The 18,850-nt window shown below is 37.4% G+C and overlaps 1 protein-coding gene across 1 annotated transcript in view; it reads right to left on the minus strand.

Moving 5' to 3' along the window:
• Positions 1-3,887: 3,887 nt before the first annotated feature.
• MCUR1 (mitochondrial calcium uniporter regulator 1) overlaps positions 3,888-18,850 on the minus strand; it is a 21,906-nt gene continuing 6,943 nt past the window's right edge. The window contains exons 2-10 of the mRNA XM_014307002.2: positions 18,823-18,845; positions 17,679-17,789; positions 16,126-16,229; positions 13,907-14,008; positions 13,171-13,212; positions 11,495-11,566; positions 7,992-8,045; positions 6,704-6,818; positions 3,888-5,372 (exon numbers count right to left, since the gene is read on the minus strand). Coding sequence (XP_014162477.2) covers positions 5,317-5,372; positions 6,704-6,818; positions 7,992-8,045; positions 11,495-11,566; positions 13,171-13,212; positions 13,907-14,008; positions 16,126-16,229; positions 17,679-17,789; positions 18,823-18,845 — 679 coding nt within the window. The 3' untranslated portion in view covers positions 3,888-5,316. The remainder of the gene's footprint in view (positions 5,373-6,703; positions 6,819-7,991; positions 8,046-11,494; positions 11,567-13,170; positions 13,213-13,906; positions 14,009-16,125; positions 16,230-17,678; positions 17,790-18,822; positions 18,846-18,850) is intronic.

Raw genomic sequence — 18,850 nt, forward strand, 5'->3', positions numbered from 1 at the left:
GTGCCACTTCCCCGCAGGGAAAGAAAAACAAACCACAACCAAAACAACACACCACCCTTCTTTTTTCCCCTCACTACATTTTTACTCATCCAACAAGAAGAGATTGTTCACGAGTAGTATTACTCATGACTCAAATCAAGCTGATATAACTTCAGAATACACCAGGGAACCTAATGAACTTCCAAGAGTTTGACAGGGTGCATGTGGGATGTGGGGTATTTGAAATGTTACACCACATTGACATGCCTCACTATGGGGGTAAACATTGGCCCAAGGTTGATATTTATTTGCTGCAATATTTTGTTACTCATTTCCAATACTTTTGTTTTTGATACCAACTAGGCACCCTCCCAAGAAAACCAGAATCTTCTTCCTTGGAAGGGGCAGACTTCAAAGGAACATTGTGCAAATGCTGGCTGTTATGATCTCCATGATCCTCTCACACTGCATGTTGAGGATCAGGAGTGACTGCTCTGACATAGAACATAAGCCTAAAATAAAGAAGCAACGCTACAGCTTTAAAATGTTTAGCAATAGGGTAAAAAATATGTTTTAAGCCAAAGGAAGCTTTCCTAACAAAGACACAGCAGGCCATCTATCTCCAAGGGATTTTTTTTGTTTTTGCTCAAAGTGACCCCCAAAACTCCAGGCACATATTTGATTGTAAATGAACTGTCTATTTAGAGACTAAAGGAACTGTATTGCTCATACAGAAATCTTTATTCTAAAATTAAAAAAAAACCCAATACCTGACAACAAAAACCTCAACAACAAATACCCCTTTAAATTCAAGATCTATATAAATAAAGGAAAAACAATTTAAAAGAAAACATTAGTATTTCAAAATAATAAATAATTTTCAAATATATTAAAACGTTAAAAATTATTTTACTGCATACTTATTTCTTGAAGAGACTTCAAATAGAAGTTTTGTAAAATAGTAAATTGTCTTACAGGGTTCTGATAATTTTTAGAAATCATAATAAAGGTAGTTTACATGATTCCTGGAAACTCGTGCAGAGATGAAGAACTAAGTCTTGCTCACATCTTGCAGTAGTTCAAGAGAACTAGTTACATGAATTTACCTGACTTTGCAGATTTAAAAAAGCCCAAAATCCCAAACCACATGAAAAACCTCACCAGTTTTCCTGTGCAAGGTCTGCAGATGGTAGCAAGAGTAAGAAGAGAAAAGTCCACTAAAGCAGTATGACTCAAAACATCTTGAAGTACTGTTAATAGCTGCTTAGAGACAGGATTTCACCATTTTTGGAAAGGTCATTTAAGTGAACATTCACAACTAGGAGAAGTGTTATTCTAGTAAACCAAAACATTTGTGGTGGGTAAAATTGAAGCAGATTTCATATCTACATTAAAAATATGTTTCCATTTGTCAACTTGTGGTTTTAAGTACAACTCTACAAGATTCTGGGAAATGAATGATGCAAGAAACACTTCTAATAGAGAAGGGGCTAGACTGCATGGGATTTAATAGTAAAAAAATTCTTGAAGTAAACAATTTGTCTAATACATACCAGTGAAAGGGAGACTGCTCCCTTGTGGACTTTTACTGAAAACAAGAAGGAAAACAAAATAGACAAACTCAGGATATTCCCAGTAACATATCACAAGTAAATACAGTTTTGTAAGAACTCTGGATCTCAATTTTTTCTGCAAAACACAAAGAAGTTTTGGTGCAATTTGGGCTTTCCATCAAATGGAATGATTCTCAATTTCCTTCTCCAGAAAAAAATTCTTAAAGAACATCCTGTCTTTGCTATGTAAATGGGGAAATTCACAAGAAAAACTCACAACTAGTGTTTGTATAGACAGACCCTTACTCTTACATGCTCACAATAGAAATGGACTTTTTTTGAAAGCAAATTAGGGCCGGAGCTCAGTTTCAGCTTTACTTAAAGCGAGAACCTGAGAGATCTAACATTTCTGGATTTTTTTTCTTTTATTCTTTTTTATTTCTTTTTATGCCAGGCAGGAAATGAACAGATAGATGAGATTAGGTCAGTTGGTCAGAGCATGGTGCTAATAATACCAAGGTTGTGGGTTTGATCCCCATCCAGGCCATTCATCTAAGAGCTGGACTTGATGATCCTTGTGGGTCCCTTCCAACTGCAAATATGCTGTGATTTCTGAATCACTGGGGAGCTATTGCAGGCTTTCACAGCTGAAGTGGTTCTTTGGTAAAACAATCTCATTTATTTTTCACTTGCATCTTTTGACAGAGCTCTGAAAATTAAAAATCAAAGCAGAAAAATATCTCTGTACATTTAGAATTGCTCATGATTCCAATTAGACACAACATACAGCATGATACAGAGTCTTACAGAAACAAATTTGGAAAATTGCCAACTGTGAGCTTTTATTTATGACTTCAGTGATCATTTGACTCTCAACATTCAAGAGCTGTGCATTTGCAGCCCAGAAAGCCAATTGTATCCTGGCTCTATCAAAAATAGCATGGCCAACAGGGCAAGGGAGGTGATTCTGCCACTCTGCTCTGGTGAGACCAAGGCTGGAGTGCTGCATCTGCCTCTAGGGTCCCAAAATAAGATGGATATAGCCCTACTCAAGCAAGCCCAGAAGCCAGGAAGATGCTCAGAGGGCTGGAGCACCTCTCCTATGAAAGGATGAGAGATGGGGCTGGAGAAGGCTCTGGAGAGACCTTGCAGCACCTTCCAGTGCCTGAAGAGGGGTTACATGAAAGCTGGAGAGGGACTTTGTGCAAAGGCCTGTAGTGACAGGACAAGGGTTGATGGGTTGATGGCTTTAAACTCAAAGAGCACCAGTTCAGATGAGGTATAAGTAAAATGTTCTTTACTGTGAGCGTGGTGGTGCACTGGCACAGGTTGCCCAGAGAAGCTGTGGATGCCCCATCCCTGGCCGTTTCCAAGGCCAGGTTGGATGGGGCTTTGAGCAACCTGGTCCATGAAAGGTGTCCCTGTCAACAGAAGGGGAGGTGGAACAAGATGATGTTTAAGATCCCTTCCAACACAAACCATTCTGTGATTCTGTAACAGATTCTTCCCTGTACCAAAATGCTGAGTTTAAATCTCTGTCAGATTTGTGTTTGGAAATATATGGAGGGATTTTCTAAATTTTTGGAAAGCCAATAAATACAGGTGGTATATATGATGACACAGTGGTAAGAAAAGTAAATGAGAGAAGATTTTGTGTATGCACAAAGACTGGGAATAAAAAGCTTTTACACACCCTTGAAGACTTTATGGACTAGGAGACAGTAATTATGTTCTATTTATAGTGTATTTTTCCTGAATGACACATTGACTTTATTCCTTGCTTAAACACAAAGAAGCGCTGGTTTGCTGACAGTTTGGTAATTCCAAGATGCTGGTGCTCTATAATCTTTCACTTCCTCCTTCCACCTGCCCTAAATAGAAATTTATTTGCACAGTATCTGTTTTTAGCAGGATAGACCCTATGTTTAAAATTAGTCTTAAACACTTATTTTAGCAACTATTTGTCAGATGCACAAGCCTGCAGGCCAACATGTACTGATTCCATGGACATATATAGAACCATCTGCCTTGGGAAGATAAGACCAGCAGCAAAGTCATTCTAAAAACTGAATTATTGCTTCTCTAATTTGAGAAGGCGTCAAATCCTGTAACTTAGTATAAAAAAAAAAACTTAAACAAAAAAGTGATGTTCTCAAGTATAAATTCATTAATTTAGAGGGGTTGTTAAGTTAGTCTACAATAATAATTTTCCTTATGTTATTTCTCTTCAGCGTCTTGGAGGGGCTGTTGACTTTGCAAATTCTTATCTTAAAGACTTCATATGAGCAGTGACTTACCTTCAACCAAAGAGACAATTTTCAAATAAAGTTGCTTTTATAATGAAAACACATCATATTCTATGAAATATTCAAAATTCTTTATTTCAGGCCAGTACAGTATTGTTACAGGCATTCATCTCTTCCTCTGAACTTGCACATGATCAAAGTTGGCACTTCCAACCACAAAAATGTTAAATGGTTATTACAATACAGGCACAAAGTAGCCAAAAAGCTTTGCTTTCATTAAGCAAAGCCATTATTGTGCTCTAACAGCACTTATCACCACTGCATAAACCAAGCACCCCTCCTCCCCTAAGCAGGAAAGGGAAATTTCCCTTAAGTGAAGGAACACAGATGGCAGCTCTGCTACTAAAACAATTGTTTCATCAGTGGAAGAATGACAGATACTTGGATACACTGGACATCTTTCTTCACTGCTTTCAGTGGCATTTCCTGATTCACGTGGGTTTAACATCTTTACAGGTGTCCACTGCTGCTTCAATTATTGTCATCACTATCAGAGTTCCAAATTTGAAGAATCAACATGATTTTTTAAGAAATGAAACAGTAAGCCCCCCCAGAAGACTGTTGGTACTGCAGTTCTCTTGCCTAAGAGCCTGCTTCATAACCACCATTTAAAATCTCTTTCCTTTCTAGAAGTATCAATTCCTTTTCATCAAGAAGGCAGCATCTGAGACACTTTGTATCACCTAAGGACAAATTAACACAACCAGTGTAGGTTACTGCATTTCCAACTTCCAGTTACAGTGGTAAGGTAAGCAATTAGCATATGGAATGAGTATCAGATACTTACATCTATCAAAGGCAAGTTAGTCACAAAAATCTCTAGAAATACCTTACAAACAAAACCAGCAGCAAACACAAACACTGCTATCTTTATACAGGACTCGTTCGTGAACACAATTGATTGGGCAGCCATCTGGAAAAAAAGCTGATAGCTATGTTACAAAAATAGCCAAACAAGTATTTGATCATAGTAACTGTAAGAACAAGTGTTAGAGGGAGGGAAGTGAGCATGATTCAGTTAGCACAAACTCCACTTATACAAGAGTGCCTCCAAGCCACAGAACACGTAGCTTCACTTTTACACTAATAATAAATACTTCAGTCCAACACATGCAACTGAGTCTGGCCAACCTGCCTAAGCAGGCAATGGAACATAATTCCATTGATTTTCTTTGCAGCATGCAGGCCCACTCCATTGTCAGGAATGCCAGTCTTTGCCTACACCAAGACAGCAGCAGGTGCCCTGCAGCTCAGAACGGAGGGAAACAGCAGAAGCGCTCCCGTCAAGGTGAGGTTCAATGTTGGCATGGTATGTGCACAGTTTGTTTTTAGGCACGTCTTTGGTTACATTCTCAACACAGTCTGCTTTATAAAATAATAAATAAAACAGTCAAGACTTGGTTAAAAATTCAGGTAAAGATAAAAAACTTCCTTTTTTCAGAATCTCAGGCAAAGAAGTCCTTTAAATTCATGTTTTGTTATATCCATAAACGATAAAATCCCAGTGCTACAGTAAGGCATGTAAATACTGAACCTGAAAGAAAATAAAGATGGAAGGAAAATAGCATTAATATTGACATTAAATAACATTAAATCAATACCTCTCAAAACATCTCTTCAGAAAGCAATGTACACATCTTACTACAATACTAAAAGTTCAGTGACTTCCCCACCAAAAGTTCACTTCTCCTCATGTGAGAGATTAAGTTTTTCCTTTACAACAAACCATTTCAAGGTAGGAAGAGTATAAAAAATGACAAATAAGAAGGAGAGAAAAAAAAAGAATGCTGGAAAACTATCAAAAGGCTGAAAGAAACCCTTACTTGCTTACCATTCCAAAAAGATCAATATAACAAGTTACAGATGTAAAACAAGGTAATAAATAATGGGATTAATAAAACACAGTCGAGTATTTAGCAAACAAATGAATAAAAGCCATTTTAAACAAGGCTTATTAATTTTACATTTTTTAAATTTCTACTGCAATGAAATAAAAATTTTATTTCAAGACATAAACACAAAATATTTTTGCCTTTATTGGCAATGGGAGTCCTTTAAACACAATACAAATTATTTTAAATTAGTTTTTCTTCCATGTAGAGTTCAACTTGTTTTTGAGTAGGAATGGTAGGTAAAAGAATTTCCTCTAATTTTAATAAAGCACCTTTTATTTTCCATTTTATTGGTTCTCTCTAAATATGTCTGAAATACTAGTACTATTAGGCTTATGTCACTGTACTTTTGACAAAGCCCACTATGAAAAAAATAATCAGAAAATCTAAATCAGAATAATTTTCTACTGCAAACCTCATTTAATAGTACTGCACACGCAGTAGTAAAATGTCAAAATGTTAAAATTACCTAGGGCAATAATGTCAGCACACATATATAGTATTTTCTCCAAGCACTTGTGTAAATATGGAAGTTTAAAGAATATGTGGCCTTGAATAGTCAGAAAAACAGAAATGTTCCTTTTTGCACAGAGATCTCCATCAGATGGATGAAGAAATCCTAGAAATGCATACAGCAGACTGCTTACATAAATTAAGTCAAGCACAGAACTTTTTGGTCCTTGTTAACAGGCAGTCTTTCAGATTTCTCACACATATTATTATTAACAGTATAAGAAGGACAAAAACCTGGAAAAATTCCATCCAAAATAAAGTTGTGAATCACAGGAAACTTCTTCTGGGTTAAGTACAGAAATAAGGCTGCTAATCTTGCCTAAGACTATTTCAAGTTTGGTTTTTTTTTTTGTTTTTTTTTTTAATAAGGGCCTTTATAAATACAGCCAATTTAGAGTTTGCCAAACATTTAACAATGTTTGGCAGTGTCACCATCAGAGACAACCGCCAGACTCCTTACCTGCTAAATATTTAATATTATCAAGCTTGTGTGTTTCGAGCATTGTTTTCAGATCTGCAACTTCTGTGTCTATTTTTCTGTCAGTTTGGGTCAGAGCTCGGTCTTGTTGTGCGTGCTAGAAAGCAAAGCAACAAAGTGATGCAATTTGAACACTTCCTAGTTTATTTAGAAATTTAACCCATCTCTTCAAGTTGTATTTTTGCTTCCTCTTTAAATACATGTTAATTTGCATTCTTACAGAAGTTACAAAATATTCTGAGTTGGAAGGGATTCACAAGGATCATAAGTCCAACTCTGCAGTGAATGGCCTGTACAGGGATGGAGTCCGCAACCTTGGCATTAATAGCACCATGCTCTAACCAGCTGAGCTAACACAGACCTTATTCAAAGACAACAAGTTCCTTCTTAGCTGATTGTATCCAAGGAACTGAATAATTTGGTGAACTCAGGAAATTTATGTGATTACGTGTTCCTTAAAAAGTAATCTAGAAACTGGCAGAACTCGATGCCTTCTTATCTCAATCTAACAGCATAAACATTAACTTCAATCTGTCATTCAGCCCACTGACTAAAGTCACTGCTCAATTGTAAGAGCTATTGAGAAGCCTAAGAGCCACTCGTGACAAAGTCATACTGGAGCAGAGAGATTTATGGATCACTAGAAAAACTGAGAATTGGTCTTGTGTCACAAAAACACGTCTTTGTCTCGCAATGAGTTTTACCACAAAATCAGCTACAAATTCAGAATTTGATTATGACAGAAGACAGGATTTCCGCTAAAAAAATATGGGATAGAATTATTACTCAGAAGAGACTGAAAAATCCAACTTGTAAACTAAGAACAACAACTGCTGAGCTGCTGATAGTTTCAAATCAGCAGTAGTGAAACATTGTGAATCAGTTAATGATTTACTGCTAGATGACTTCCAAGGGATAAATCAGGAAACAAAGAGAAGTAGTGGTGCTTGGTAAAAACCTCCTTTAAAATGAAGGCAAATCAGTCTAGCAATGAGTTTCTCCCTGAACATGGGGGAAAGAATTAATTTCACATTGTGAGTGAAATTTCATCTACAAAAAATACTACATGTGTGAGGTTTCAAAACAAAGTGACTACTGAACAGCTCATATATACATGCAGATGGTCTAATAATATATATGAAGGTCTTTTTGTTCTGTAGACACTTAAGCTAAAGTGCCTAAGGACATCACCAAATCCAAAAAGGATGCAAGGTCTATAACACAAGTACAAAAAGATTTGCCGTGTGATAATCAGCTACTAAATTCTTACCAATTCCACTATTTCTGTCCTCATTTCAAGTAGTTTTCTTTCATTAAGTGAATACTAGAAGGAGAAAAAAAAAGTTAAACATGATCAGGTCCTTAAACTTTTTTTCCCTTTTTTCCCCACTTAAAAGCATGTTTCTTTGTTTCTAGATTACACAGAACACATAATCGGGACAAGATTATTGTCTGACAGCACTTGGGAGACAGCACTGTAGGGTACCTGCTGTCCTTCTGAAAGCACACTTCAAAAATGTGAAGTGCAATAAGTTCTTCAGACACTCGTCTTCCACAAAATCTGTATATATTAGTAAGCAGCTGGAAGAGAGGCTGGCAGATTTGCATTTCTGAAAAGCAAGGACCTATGACTCTAAACAGTGACTCTGGCATACAAACACAATCAAGACTGAACCATCTGCTGCCTTCAGGAAGGGGAAAACACTTTTAAATCACATCAAACTTGGCTATCAATGAAATGTTTAGCCAGCACCATATGCATTCACAATTTGAATTGTTCTGACCTGTCATTTCATGGCATATTTGTTAAAAATAGAAAATTTGTATTGCATGTGAAGCCTTTTGTTTGTGGATCACCAGAAGCTGTGGCTTATTTTTAAGTTATGGCTATTTGGGTTCAAGGAAAAGTTAAATCCAAAATAAGGAATCATACCTTTAAATCAGGTTACCTTTCTGACTCATGAACTTGATTTACCTTGACACCCATAATGGTTCCTGCCCCGCTACTTGAGCAATTAAATTATTCACAGACAACTGATAAAGCACCAGTTTCCAGTGAAGAGTACTAAGGTCATCAGGCACCCATCTCAGAATCCTGAGTTAAACAGCAATAACCTTATCTATTAACATTCCCATGTGGAAAGTCACCTTTATTTTCCTTCACTCCAGAAGGTTATCTAATTTTAACATTAAAATCAGATTAATCTACATAAATGCTTCAGCACTGAAAAACATTCCTTAAAGATCTAGAGCTCTGTTTGGACTTTTGACTGACCTCAAGTTGAAGTTAAAAGACAGCAGGCTGCTACAAATGTAGAAAATTATATAAAGACAAATAACAGCATGTCTACAATTAATGGAGTCACTAGATTCTGCAAAATGAAGACAGGGATAAAAAAAAGAAATTCAGACATTTTTTATAAATCCCCATTTTTGAAAGTGTCAAAATGGCAGAATATTTATAAAATAATTTAAAAAATTATGTTTTGGTAGAAATGCCAGAATTGGACCTCACATTAGGAACCGATCACTATCAAAAGAACAATGAGAATGAAAATAATTTTATGGACTGAAATAGTTCATCTGTTTAAACAGATGCAGTTAGGCAAATACACATCTTTTGAATTATTTATATTCTACAAGCTTTCTGGATGTTTCTTTAAGGGTTTTTTTGTGTTTAGAACTCTCTAGGTCAGACTCAAGGATTTTACTCTTAGGTTTAAGACAGTGAAATTGGCCTTTTAGTGGAAGCCATCCTCACGTTTGTAACAACATAAACATAGTGGATAAAAAAAAGGAAGAAAGGACAAGGCTAAACCTCCCACTCTGAAATTCAACAGGGAGATTTCCCCTTAAGTCCACGTCTTTCACAGTGCAGGAAGAATTCAATTTGGTCAGATATATCTTGAGGCTTTTAACAGCAAGCTTAGAGACACTGTGATGCATGAACACATGAATATATACAAGTTTTTGTACTGCACTTCAAGTTTTTAAATCATATCTGTACACTGAAGACACAAATCACAACATAAAGAGATGTGCACTAAGTAATGTAGGATTCTCTGAGAAATAAAGTAGAAGAGACTATAAAATAATAAACTATAAAAAATAAAAGAGAAACCATTTAAAATTTGAAACATTAAGGACTGCCAACATCAGTGTAGGCAAACTAAGAAATTCTCTTTCAGCACTCCACATCAAACTGAAGGATAAGAACATTTTACTTATTGCTTCAAGCTAAAACAATTAACACTTCAGATATTTCTCTTCTGAAAAGTAACTTAGTAAGAATGCACGGTAACCTTCAATTATCCTTAGGTTTTTTTTCCTCTCAGAAAGCTGTATATTCAGTCCTTAGTCACATTACAATCGAAGTAAATACAACAATGATGCTGTGCCTACTATAGAAAATACTGGATTACATCTTTCCCCCAACCCAGCATATGTGCTACAACCTGCTCCCCATTCAGCTGCTTTTTTCCTCTTCTGTTCATTGCAATTAAATGGTGGGGTGGGGGAGGAAAAAAAAAAGAGCAGTTTCCATAGAAACTATGAAATTATAGTTGCACAACAGACTACAAAGTTGGTCAACTTTTTTAAGAGAAAGTTGACATGCAGTTTTGCCTTTCCTGGGAGGCAAAATAAAGTTGTGTTCTACACAGATCAAAGTCCAAATTCCACAATCCTACCTACATAAATATACAAGAAAATACTGCTGCCTAATTTATTACTACTGCAGGGGTTTCATGTAAGTTTTGTAAGCCCAAATTGTTACAAAGCTTATCATATACACAATGACTACATTTCATATGATGTTTTTTAAAAGCATTAGCATGAAGTATTAACCTTTAAACAACAAGTCTACCTGCTCAAATTGTACTTTATTCAAGCATCTACCATGGGCTAACAGACTGTTAGTCATTACATTGAGTCACCAACACAGCTGTTACCTAAACTAATCACTCACTGTTTCTAGGGGCACACACAGAAGATAAATGATACCTACTTGAACAGTTCTTATTGCCTGCATTGAAGATAAGTATTCTAACTTACATAAACCTGTCTTTATAACACACCTAGGAATAAGGACTGAGAAAGAAATAATAATAATTTAGAAAAAGTTATTAAAAGATCCTTCAGTTTAGAAGATGCCATTTAATTGAGATCCTAAAAGCTACTGAAAAAAAAAGACTCTATGAGAACAGAACTCTAGAGTGCTGTGCATAATGCAAGAACTCATTAATCTTCTAATTTTACATCTACATTACCCTAATTTAAGATTACATCAATTCAGATCTACCAGGTATTTCAAAGCTCAAAAGCAATATGAACCAGGATAACTTACAATTAAAAAAAAATTTACAACTAGTTCCACAATAGGTATTTTTTGACAAACTAGATACAGGGAAATGAAACATCTCCAATGATGATCCAACAAAACATGTAAGCAATAGTAAGCATGTAAATAGATAAAGAAATATAAAACAGAATACCCTCTAGGCAGCTAGTCAGCATATTAGATTAAATATCTAATATATTTAATTGTAATGTGTTAATCCTGATATTAAAACAAGATCAAAACAGGTAAAACATACAGACCTAAACATGGCACCTTGCATATACCAGCATAAGGACGAGTAACTTGGATTAATACCATTGTGAAGCTGAGTGATACTATAGGTTAGTAGGAAAATGCTCTTTGGGTGAGATGCTCTCACCCAAATTTGGAGATTACTCAGTGTTGAGATGTTTCTAGAAGTAGCCAAAACTTACCAGTTCTTTTACTCTGCTCTTCTCCAGGTTTAGGTTTAACTTGTTATCTGCATGAACTTTGGTAATTTCATCCTAATGGGAAAAATTGATAAAGCAGCAAGCAAGATTTTCTGTTTTATCATAAGCAGAAAGAATTGGACAAATACATTTTATCTTTATTTTTATATCTCATTAATAGATCTCCAATTAAGGTATATAATTTTCAGAAGTATTAAGTATTTACAATACTTATTTATAAGTATTTATACTGAGAGCACATCCTCTATAAATGCAGAGAATGTTTCATATATCCTGTAGCTCTCTCTGATATCTAGAAACCCATATCTGGCTACACCTATAAGTTGGATTTCTTCCATGAAGCAATCCTGATGCTCAAAATAATGTTCAAAGCAGTTTCTCACCGTCCAGTGTAAAAGAAAATCTGTTTCTAAAGACTACATCTGGAATTTTCAGAAAAAGCTATAGACATTTGAAAGGTCAGCAAATGTTTACTGCATTTTTAAACATCTAACTTTTTAAAACTATTATGAAGTTGTACACTTGCATTTGACTTTATCAATAGCTGTGAGTCCTGCTTTTCCTGGTGACAGCTGCCATTTTAATGCAATCACCTGGCAGGAATTCCAGTCAGCTGATAGTTTGTCATGTGGCAAACTGCTGATCAGATGAATATGTGGGAGAAACAAAAGATTGCTGATGTTCTGGGAGATTCTACTGCTAGAACCAAGTAAGCATTTCTCAAGTAGGCCAATGCCAACTCATTAGGTTAGCATTAACAATAATTAGACTCAAATTCTGTGTTTGGATTTTGAACTTTAATTGATTTATCATTAGTTGTCATTTCAACAGAATACATTATAGTTTAATAAATAAAAAAATAAAAATTTTCCTTGAAGTTTTACATTGTGTCTTTTTGTATGAGCAAGCATATAACATGCCCTTGTGGGAACTGAATTTACAGTTGAAAGGAAAATATAAAGACATCTAGCTTTTAAGAAAAGATGACTGAGATCCTTGATGCTCTACTAGTGGATTACAATACCTCATTTACATGCAACTAAAACCATAAAATAAATTACAATTCAAAAATTAGATGCCAAATGTATTTTAAAACAGAGTAAGCTTTCTACACAGCCTATTTTCTTGCACTGATCATTTGCTCCCAAACAAATGGGACCAAACATAATGGCCCCAAACTTGGTGGCCTTAAAAAGCCATTAAAATTCTGGACAGGTAACAGGAAAGTCTTCAGAGAAAAAAAGAAACAAAAAAACTACCAAACCAAACAATAAAACCCCCACAATTAGTAAGTACTGTGACTTTAAATGTATGCTGTATCTTTAATGTACAGGCAGCCCTAAATGCAGAACTTCACTCAGCCTTAACCATGACATGGCATCTACTTTTTGAATATGAATTAAGGACACAAAAATATCTTCAGTTATGTTTTGGTTTGCCTCTTGTACTAGTCACAGTTTCCTGTTCCCATAAATGAGGTATGCATGAAAGTGCCTTTGCTGCAGACCACGGTGTACTGTCAACAGCAATTTCAGTATCACACGTATCATAACAATTAAACACAGCTTAGAAAATGAAATTCTGAAAGTAGCACCTTTTATTTTTTCCAGCTAATTAAACAGGTGTTAATTTTTAATTATATTGGTATGGTATCTTACCGTGACTTGCTTCTTTATCTGTTGGAGCTCAAGTTTTATTTTCTGTGAGAGTATGAAAAGAATTTTAGACTTTATTTCTGTATATAAAACCACACTATCTAGAAATCTACAGAATTTGCATCATCAGTAACATTGACTATAATCCATAATATGAAAAGTCAGGCAAACCAAGCACTATTGCATGTCCTCAGTATGTGTACAGATGAATACCCATGCATATTTACTTAGTACTATGCCCTTCCAAACAACAGCACGAGGCAGAAATCAGCAGTGTCCCACTGGCAGCCGTCCTAACACAGCCCAGGAGGCTGCTGGCTGCTTTTGCCATAAGGGCTCACCACTGGCTCACGGTGCACCTCGTGTCCACCAGGTCTTCCCTGCCAAGCTGCTTTCCATTTGGTCACCCTCAGCCTGTCCTGGTGCCTGAGGGTATTCCCCAGGGGCACGACTGGGCTCTTCCATTTGTTCAACTTCATGTGATTCCTGTCACCCCATTTTCCCAGCTTGTTGATGTCCCCTTGAATGGCAGCACAACTGCCTGGTGTATCAGCAGCTTTGGATCATCTGCAGACTTGTTGCAAGTGCCCTCACTCTGTTCCAACAAGGTCATTAATGAATGTGCTAAACCATCCCAGTCCCAGTCCTCTCCTTTGGTACAAGATACTTTTCTACATTAAAAAAAAAAAAAAAAACAAGCAAATTCTAGAATAGAACTTTCCAAGACAGTAATTTTTACCTCGTTTTCTGCACGAAGCGCTGAAAATTCACTTTTTTCCAAAATAATCATGTCCTTTTTCACACCAGCAATATGGGACATAACTTGCTGAAGTGCAATTTCCTTTAAAAGAAGGAAGAAGAACCTCAGAACATATCACAACTATAATACTTTTCCTCATCTGTGCCTCCAAACATGAAAGACTATTTTGGTGCCCTGAAGTTTTTAATTCAGCAATTTCAGGTTGATTATCCAAGTTTCAGAAAGCAAGATAGAGTGACAGTGACAAAATAAGTAAGTTAGGCTCAAACGTTGGTAATATCTGACAAAATTGGCAGTGCTAACACAGATCAGAATAATTCAATTATTAGCCCAGGAAAGAAACATTTGCTTCCAAGTCATCAAATTCTTAAGCTAGCAAAGGCATTAGGCAGAGCTGTCTCTGAGCCAAATGAGGAAAGCTGGCCTTCAGACCAAAATTCCTCAGCACAACCATACTCCTCTGTAATTACCTCCTTTTTTGCCTCTCCCTGCAAGGAAGTCTCTGCCTCACTGCTCAGAATCATGAACTGATGCTTTGAATTGCTCTTCTCAGTCCATTACACTGAACTGATTGAAGACAAACAAGAATTCTCTGCAACTTTCAAGGATGGAAAAGTCTGTAGACATTGTTCTAGATCCTACACTACCCACACATGCGTATAAGAACTGCCTTCTCTACTAAAGATCTTCCTCTAATAAGTAGTCCCTTGCTTTTGGTTCTGGACTAAGACCCCTACAAATCTGACTCAGCGCTCTAACTTCAGTTTTGTCACAAAATGCAATTCTACCTCGCAGCATTTTATTTCTAAGTAGCATCTAAAGATGTCTCTCCAGGCTACCTGACCACAAGACTGAAAAAAATGGGTCAGTATTCTGGACATATTACAAAAAGTCTACAGACAGAGTACTGCATGGACACCTCTTTTCTTACTCCTCAGTGTCTCCAGATTGTTCTTGTTCTCTCTTCTCCTCAGTGGACTCAGCAAACAGAGACCAGAATCTTCCACATTCTTTCTCTTCTTGATGCCTATACATACACACACATGTAAATCTGTTTTTCCCTAAGGTTTTATCTAACCAAGGTAATACTTTGATAATAGCTCATCCACAACATTCCAAATCTTCCAATTTTTTGTTCTTTTTCTGCAAAAGACCTTGTGCAACCAAAGGCTATAGGGAAGTAAAAATTTACCATGTGGCCCAGTGTTGACGGCACACACACTTCCTGAGCTGCCATACAAACCTACACATTGCATCTTAATGGCAGAAAGTCACATGAGGTCAAATCTAAGTCTCAGAAAACATCTACCATCAGTAGCAGCATTAAATCCAACACAAAACAACTTTCATTCAAAAAAGCTAGGCACAGAAGGAGGCTGAGACTGCTTGTTGTAAAATACAACTAACCATGGGAGAAAAGGACTCTTTAACATGGCATTCCCTGAGTGACTGTGGAACAAATTCAGCACAAGAGGAGGATTGCAGGTTTGCCTACAATCTAAAAGGTGGGAAGACTGGCTTGAAACCTCCCTAGGTGGGAAGTGCCACAAAATCCGCTTCTGCAGTATCCCACTTTTTAATGAGACACCCTTCTGCCAAGACTGTTACGCTACAGAGAGAGCAGCTGCTGTTTCCTCACGTCTCCAGACAGCAGCCTGGTTACTATGAAACAAGTTGCAGCTTGTGCTCAGAAGGTGACCTGGGGCTGTGACCCCAGGCTCTCAGAGCAGCCCCAGGAGGTTGAATTCTAATACAACATAAATGTCACTGAGAGACAGATAAACAAACAAGCACCATATAAGAGGATGGTAAACAACTGAGGGGATCTGTACTTCCTTCTTACAAGTCTACAAAAGAAATGTAGAAATTCAAATCCATGCACTGAATACCTCTTATGACTGTCTAAGAGTTCTCAGTAACTCTGTGTCCTGTTACTGTAAAGTTGAAACTAAAAAGCTACTTGTGGTTTGCACACTAACCCACAGTACTAAAATATCCAGGTCCATCACAACACTTTGGTAACTATCTGATAAACTCAAGACAAAATGAACCAGTCAATAGATACAGAGGAATGTTTGCTCTTCACCTTCAAACTCTCAAAATGCAATGTATAACAGTAATAGATAGCAACACATATTTCATTAGTAGGCATACAAGGCTTTAATTTACTTTAACCCCACCACTGCCTCTGACCTAACCTGCTGTACTTTGGTGACCATGTCCTTGTAAATCATATCCAGGTTGGTGTTCATGATTTTCACTAATGCAGATACAATGACCTCCGACTGCTGAGTAGTGAACCCTAAGCAAAACAAAGAGTGACATTCAGAGAGAGATCCAAATCTGGACAGTTTAAAGAAATGCCACTTGCTCATAATCAGCACCAAATTACAACGAATGTCAGTTATGAAAGATAATAAAACACAGAACTCTTGATCCAGCACTAACAAAAGAACACAGTCAGTACCTGCAAGTTTCCCCACCCCAAAACCATGACTGTGACATAGGATGACTGCTTCCACAGCAGAGCACTATTATACTATCAGCAGGATAAAGAGGGAGTTCTCCAGAGTTATTGTGGAATGTCATCTCCCACATGTGGTTATTTCCATGAGCAAGCAAGAATTCTGACTCTGTACAGCAGATACTTCATTATACTATAAAATTCAGTGCCAGTGAAGATGTACAAAACTCAACAACTAAAACCACAGCCAACTGTCCTGATTTTAGGTCTACCAGCTTCTGAGTGCCTATTAGAAACTTTTTTGAACTGAATATACTGGAAACTATACTAAAACACTGTCCCTAAAAATACCCTCACATTTTCCACCCTCAAAATGTAGGAGTAAAAATGTCACGAACAAGAGTTAATCATTATGAAAAGAAACACTTGCAAAAGTGTGATTATTTAAAACTCACCAGCAGTTCAGCATCAGCAAGCACAGCTGAGAGCAAGTCACTTTCAGTAGCTGAGCTGATATAAAAGTTTACTACCACTAAAAAGCTCACTCTCCCCTTATCCCTCCTCCTGACACTCTGACCTGTGCTCACTCAACTGATCCAGCAACTCATTAAACTAGTGTTTCAGAATACCAAACAAGAAAAAGAGCTGGAGAATTTCCTGAGAAGTTCCTGGCCCTGGAAAAAGAAGAAACCCACTGGCAGGGGAAGAGGACTAGGATCTCTCAATTTTAGGAATGAAGAGCTGTTACAAGTCACTTCAGCTGTACTGAGCTTCACCTTAGGGTACCTCTTCCACCTCTGCATTGAATTAAAAATAATCTATTCCCTTATCTATATTTTAGCATAATACTATTTTTAGAGTATTCTACACTCTATCCTAAAAACTGCACTGTACAAAGCAGTCCATATTCCATCCAATTGTAACACATTGGTGCATATTCAAGGTGAAATATGCCAATTATGAAGGAATCCAATCAATACATTTTAAACCACTGCCTTGAAGACTCTAGTTTTTTTGCTCTCAGTTCTTAAAATTTCATTTTTTCTTAGCATTTTTAAGTACCAAGAGGGTAAAAATTATTCTGAACAAAGTTATATAAGCTCACTGTTTCCTTTTTGAAGCCCAAGAAAATCCCATATGTCCCTATCTAGTATATAGATAAGCCTCCAAAATATCAATAAAAATCAAGGTGTAACACTGCATGTCAAGGAAAAGTAACAAACTTTGTAAACTAAAAAACCACTCCAAAAAGCCATTAAAAATAGCTACTTGTTTCAAACAAATTACCTTTTTCTTCCAAGAGGCATACCAGTGCATGAGTGTCAAAATAAAGCCTCCTATTTCCCAGTAAGGAAATATTCTCTTTGCTTTGTAAAGACGACACAGAGATGCTTACATCTGTGGGGGGAAAAAAAAGTTATTTCTTAAGAAAGAATATTTTATCAACGTTTGCTTTCCAGGAGTTTCCTTACTACTCAGAATGTTTTTCACTTATGACAAAATAATTTGTGTTGAGATTACCATAGCCTGCTTGGAAGTGAAAAGACATCTGATCAATAAATTCTATGTGCAAGAGCTGAAAAACAGGATACTACACTACTGCTCCCCTTACAAGAGCTCTCCAGGAATACAATATTCTGGAAAAAATCCCTCCAGTTGACAGAGTCCTGCATCTGTTCTTTTACTGGAATCACCTCAGCAGGTGGGACCTGTGAGCACTTCAAAGGTGGAGGGCTAAATCCACACACTCTGTCCCTTCTTTGTTAAAGAAGCGAGCTTTCATCGCTTGCCATTTAGGAAAAAGAAATCACTCACAATTTACCATTTACTGTTTTTGCAGAAAATACTTTCAACACTGAAAGCCAATCTACGACAGTGCGCTGTTTCCACGGGGATGTGTAGTGTATAAACAAACCTGACAGAATGAACGTGGGGTGGGGCATGAGCTGAACTGCCAAGAGGCAGAATATAAAATCAGTTAGGTTGGAAAAGACCTTTGCGATCATCGACTCCAACCTCTGACCAACGCCAACCACGCTGTGAACCTGACCATGGCACCGAGCGCCACGTCCTTAAACGCCCCTAGGGACGGTGACTCCACCACCTCCCTGGGCGGCCCAGTCCATAGTCCAGCCGCCTTTTCGGTGAAAAAATTCTTCCTAATGTCCAACCTAAACCTCTCCTGGCACAGCTTGAGCTACGTCCTCTTATCCCGTCGCTGGCTGACTCGGCGAAGAGGCCGCCCTGCACTTTGCTACACCCCCGTTTCGCGTAGCTCTAGGGAGCGATCAGGTCCCTCCGAGTCTCCTTTTCTCCAGGCTAAACACCGCCAGCTCTCAGTGCTCTGCACGGACCTGCTCTGCAGACCCCTCCCCAGCCCCGGTGCCCGAACTCCCCGTGCTCTCAGAATGCCCCATGCCCACGGGCTCACCCCGCTCCCCGCGCTGCCGCCGGCTCCC

Source organism: Geospiza fortis, unplaced genomic scaffold, assembly GCF_000277835.1.
Source record: "Geospiza fortis unplaced genomic scaffold, GeoFor_1.0 scaffold104, whole genome shotgun sequence".
NCBI lineage: Eukaryota > Metazoa > Chordata > Aves > Passeriformes > Thraupidae > Geospiza > Geospiza fortis.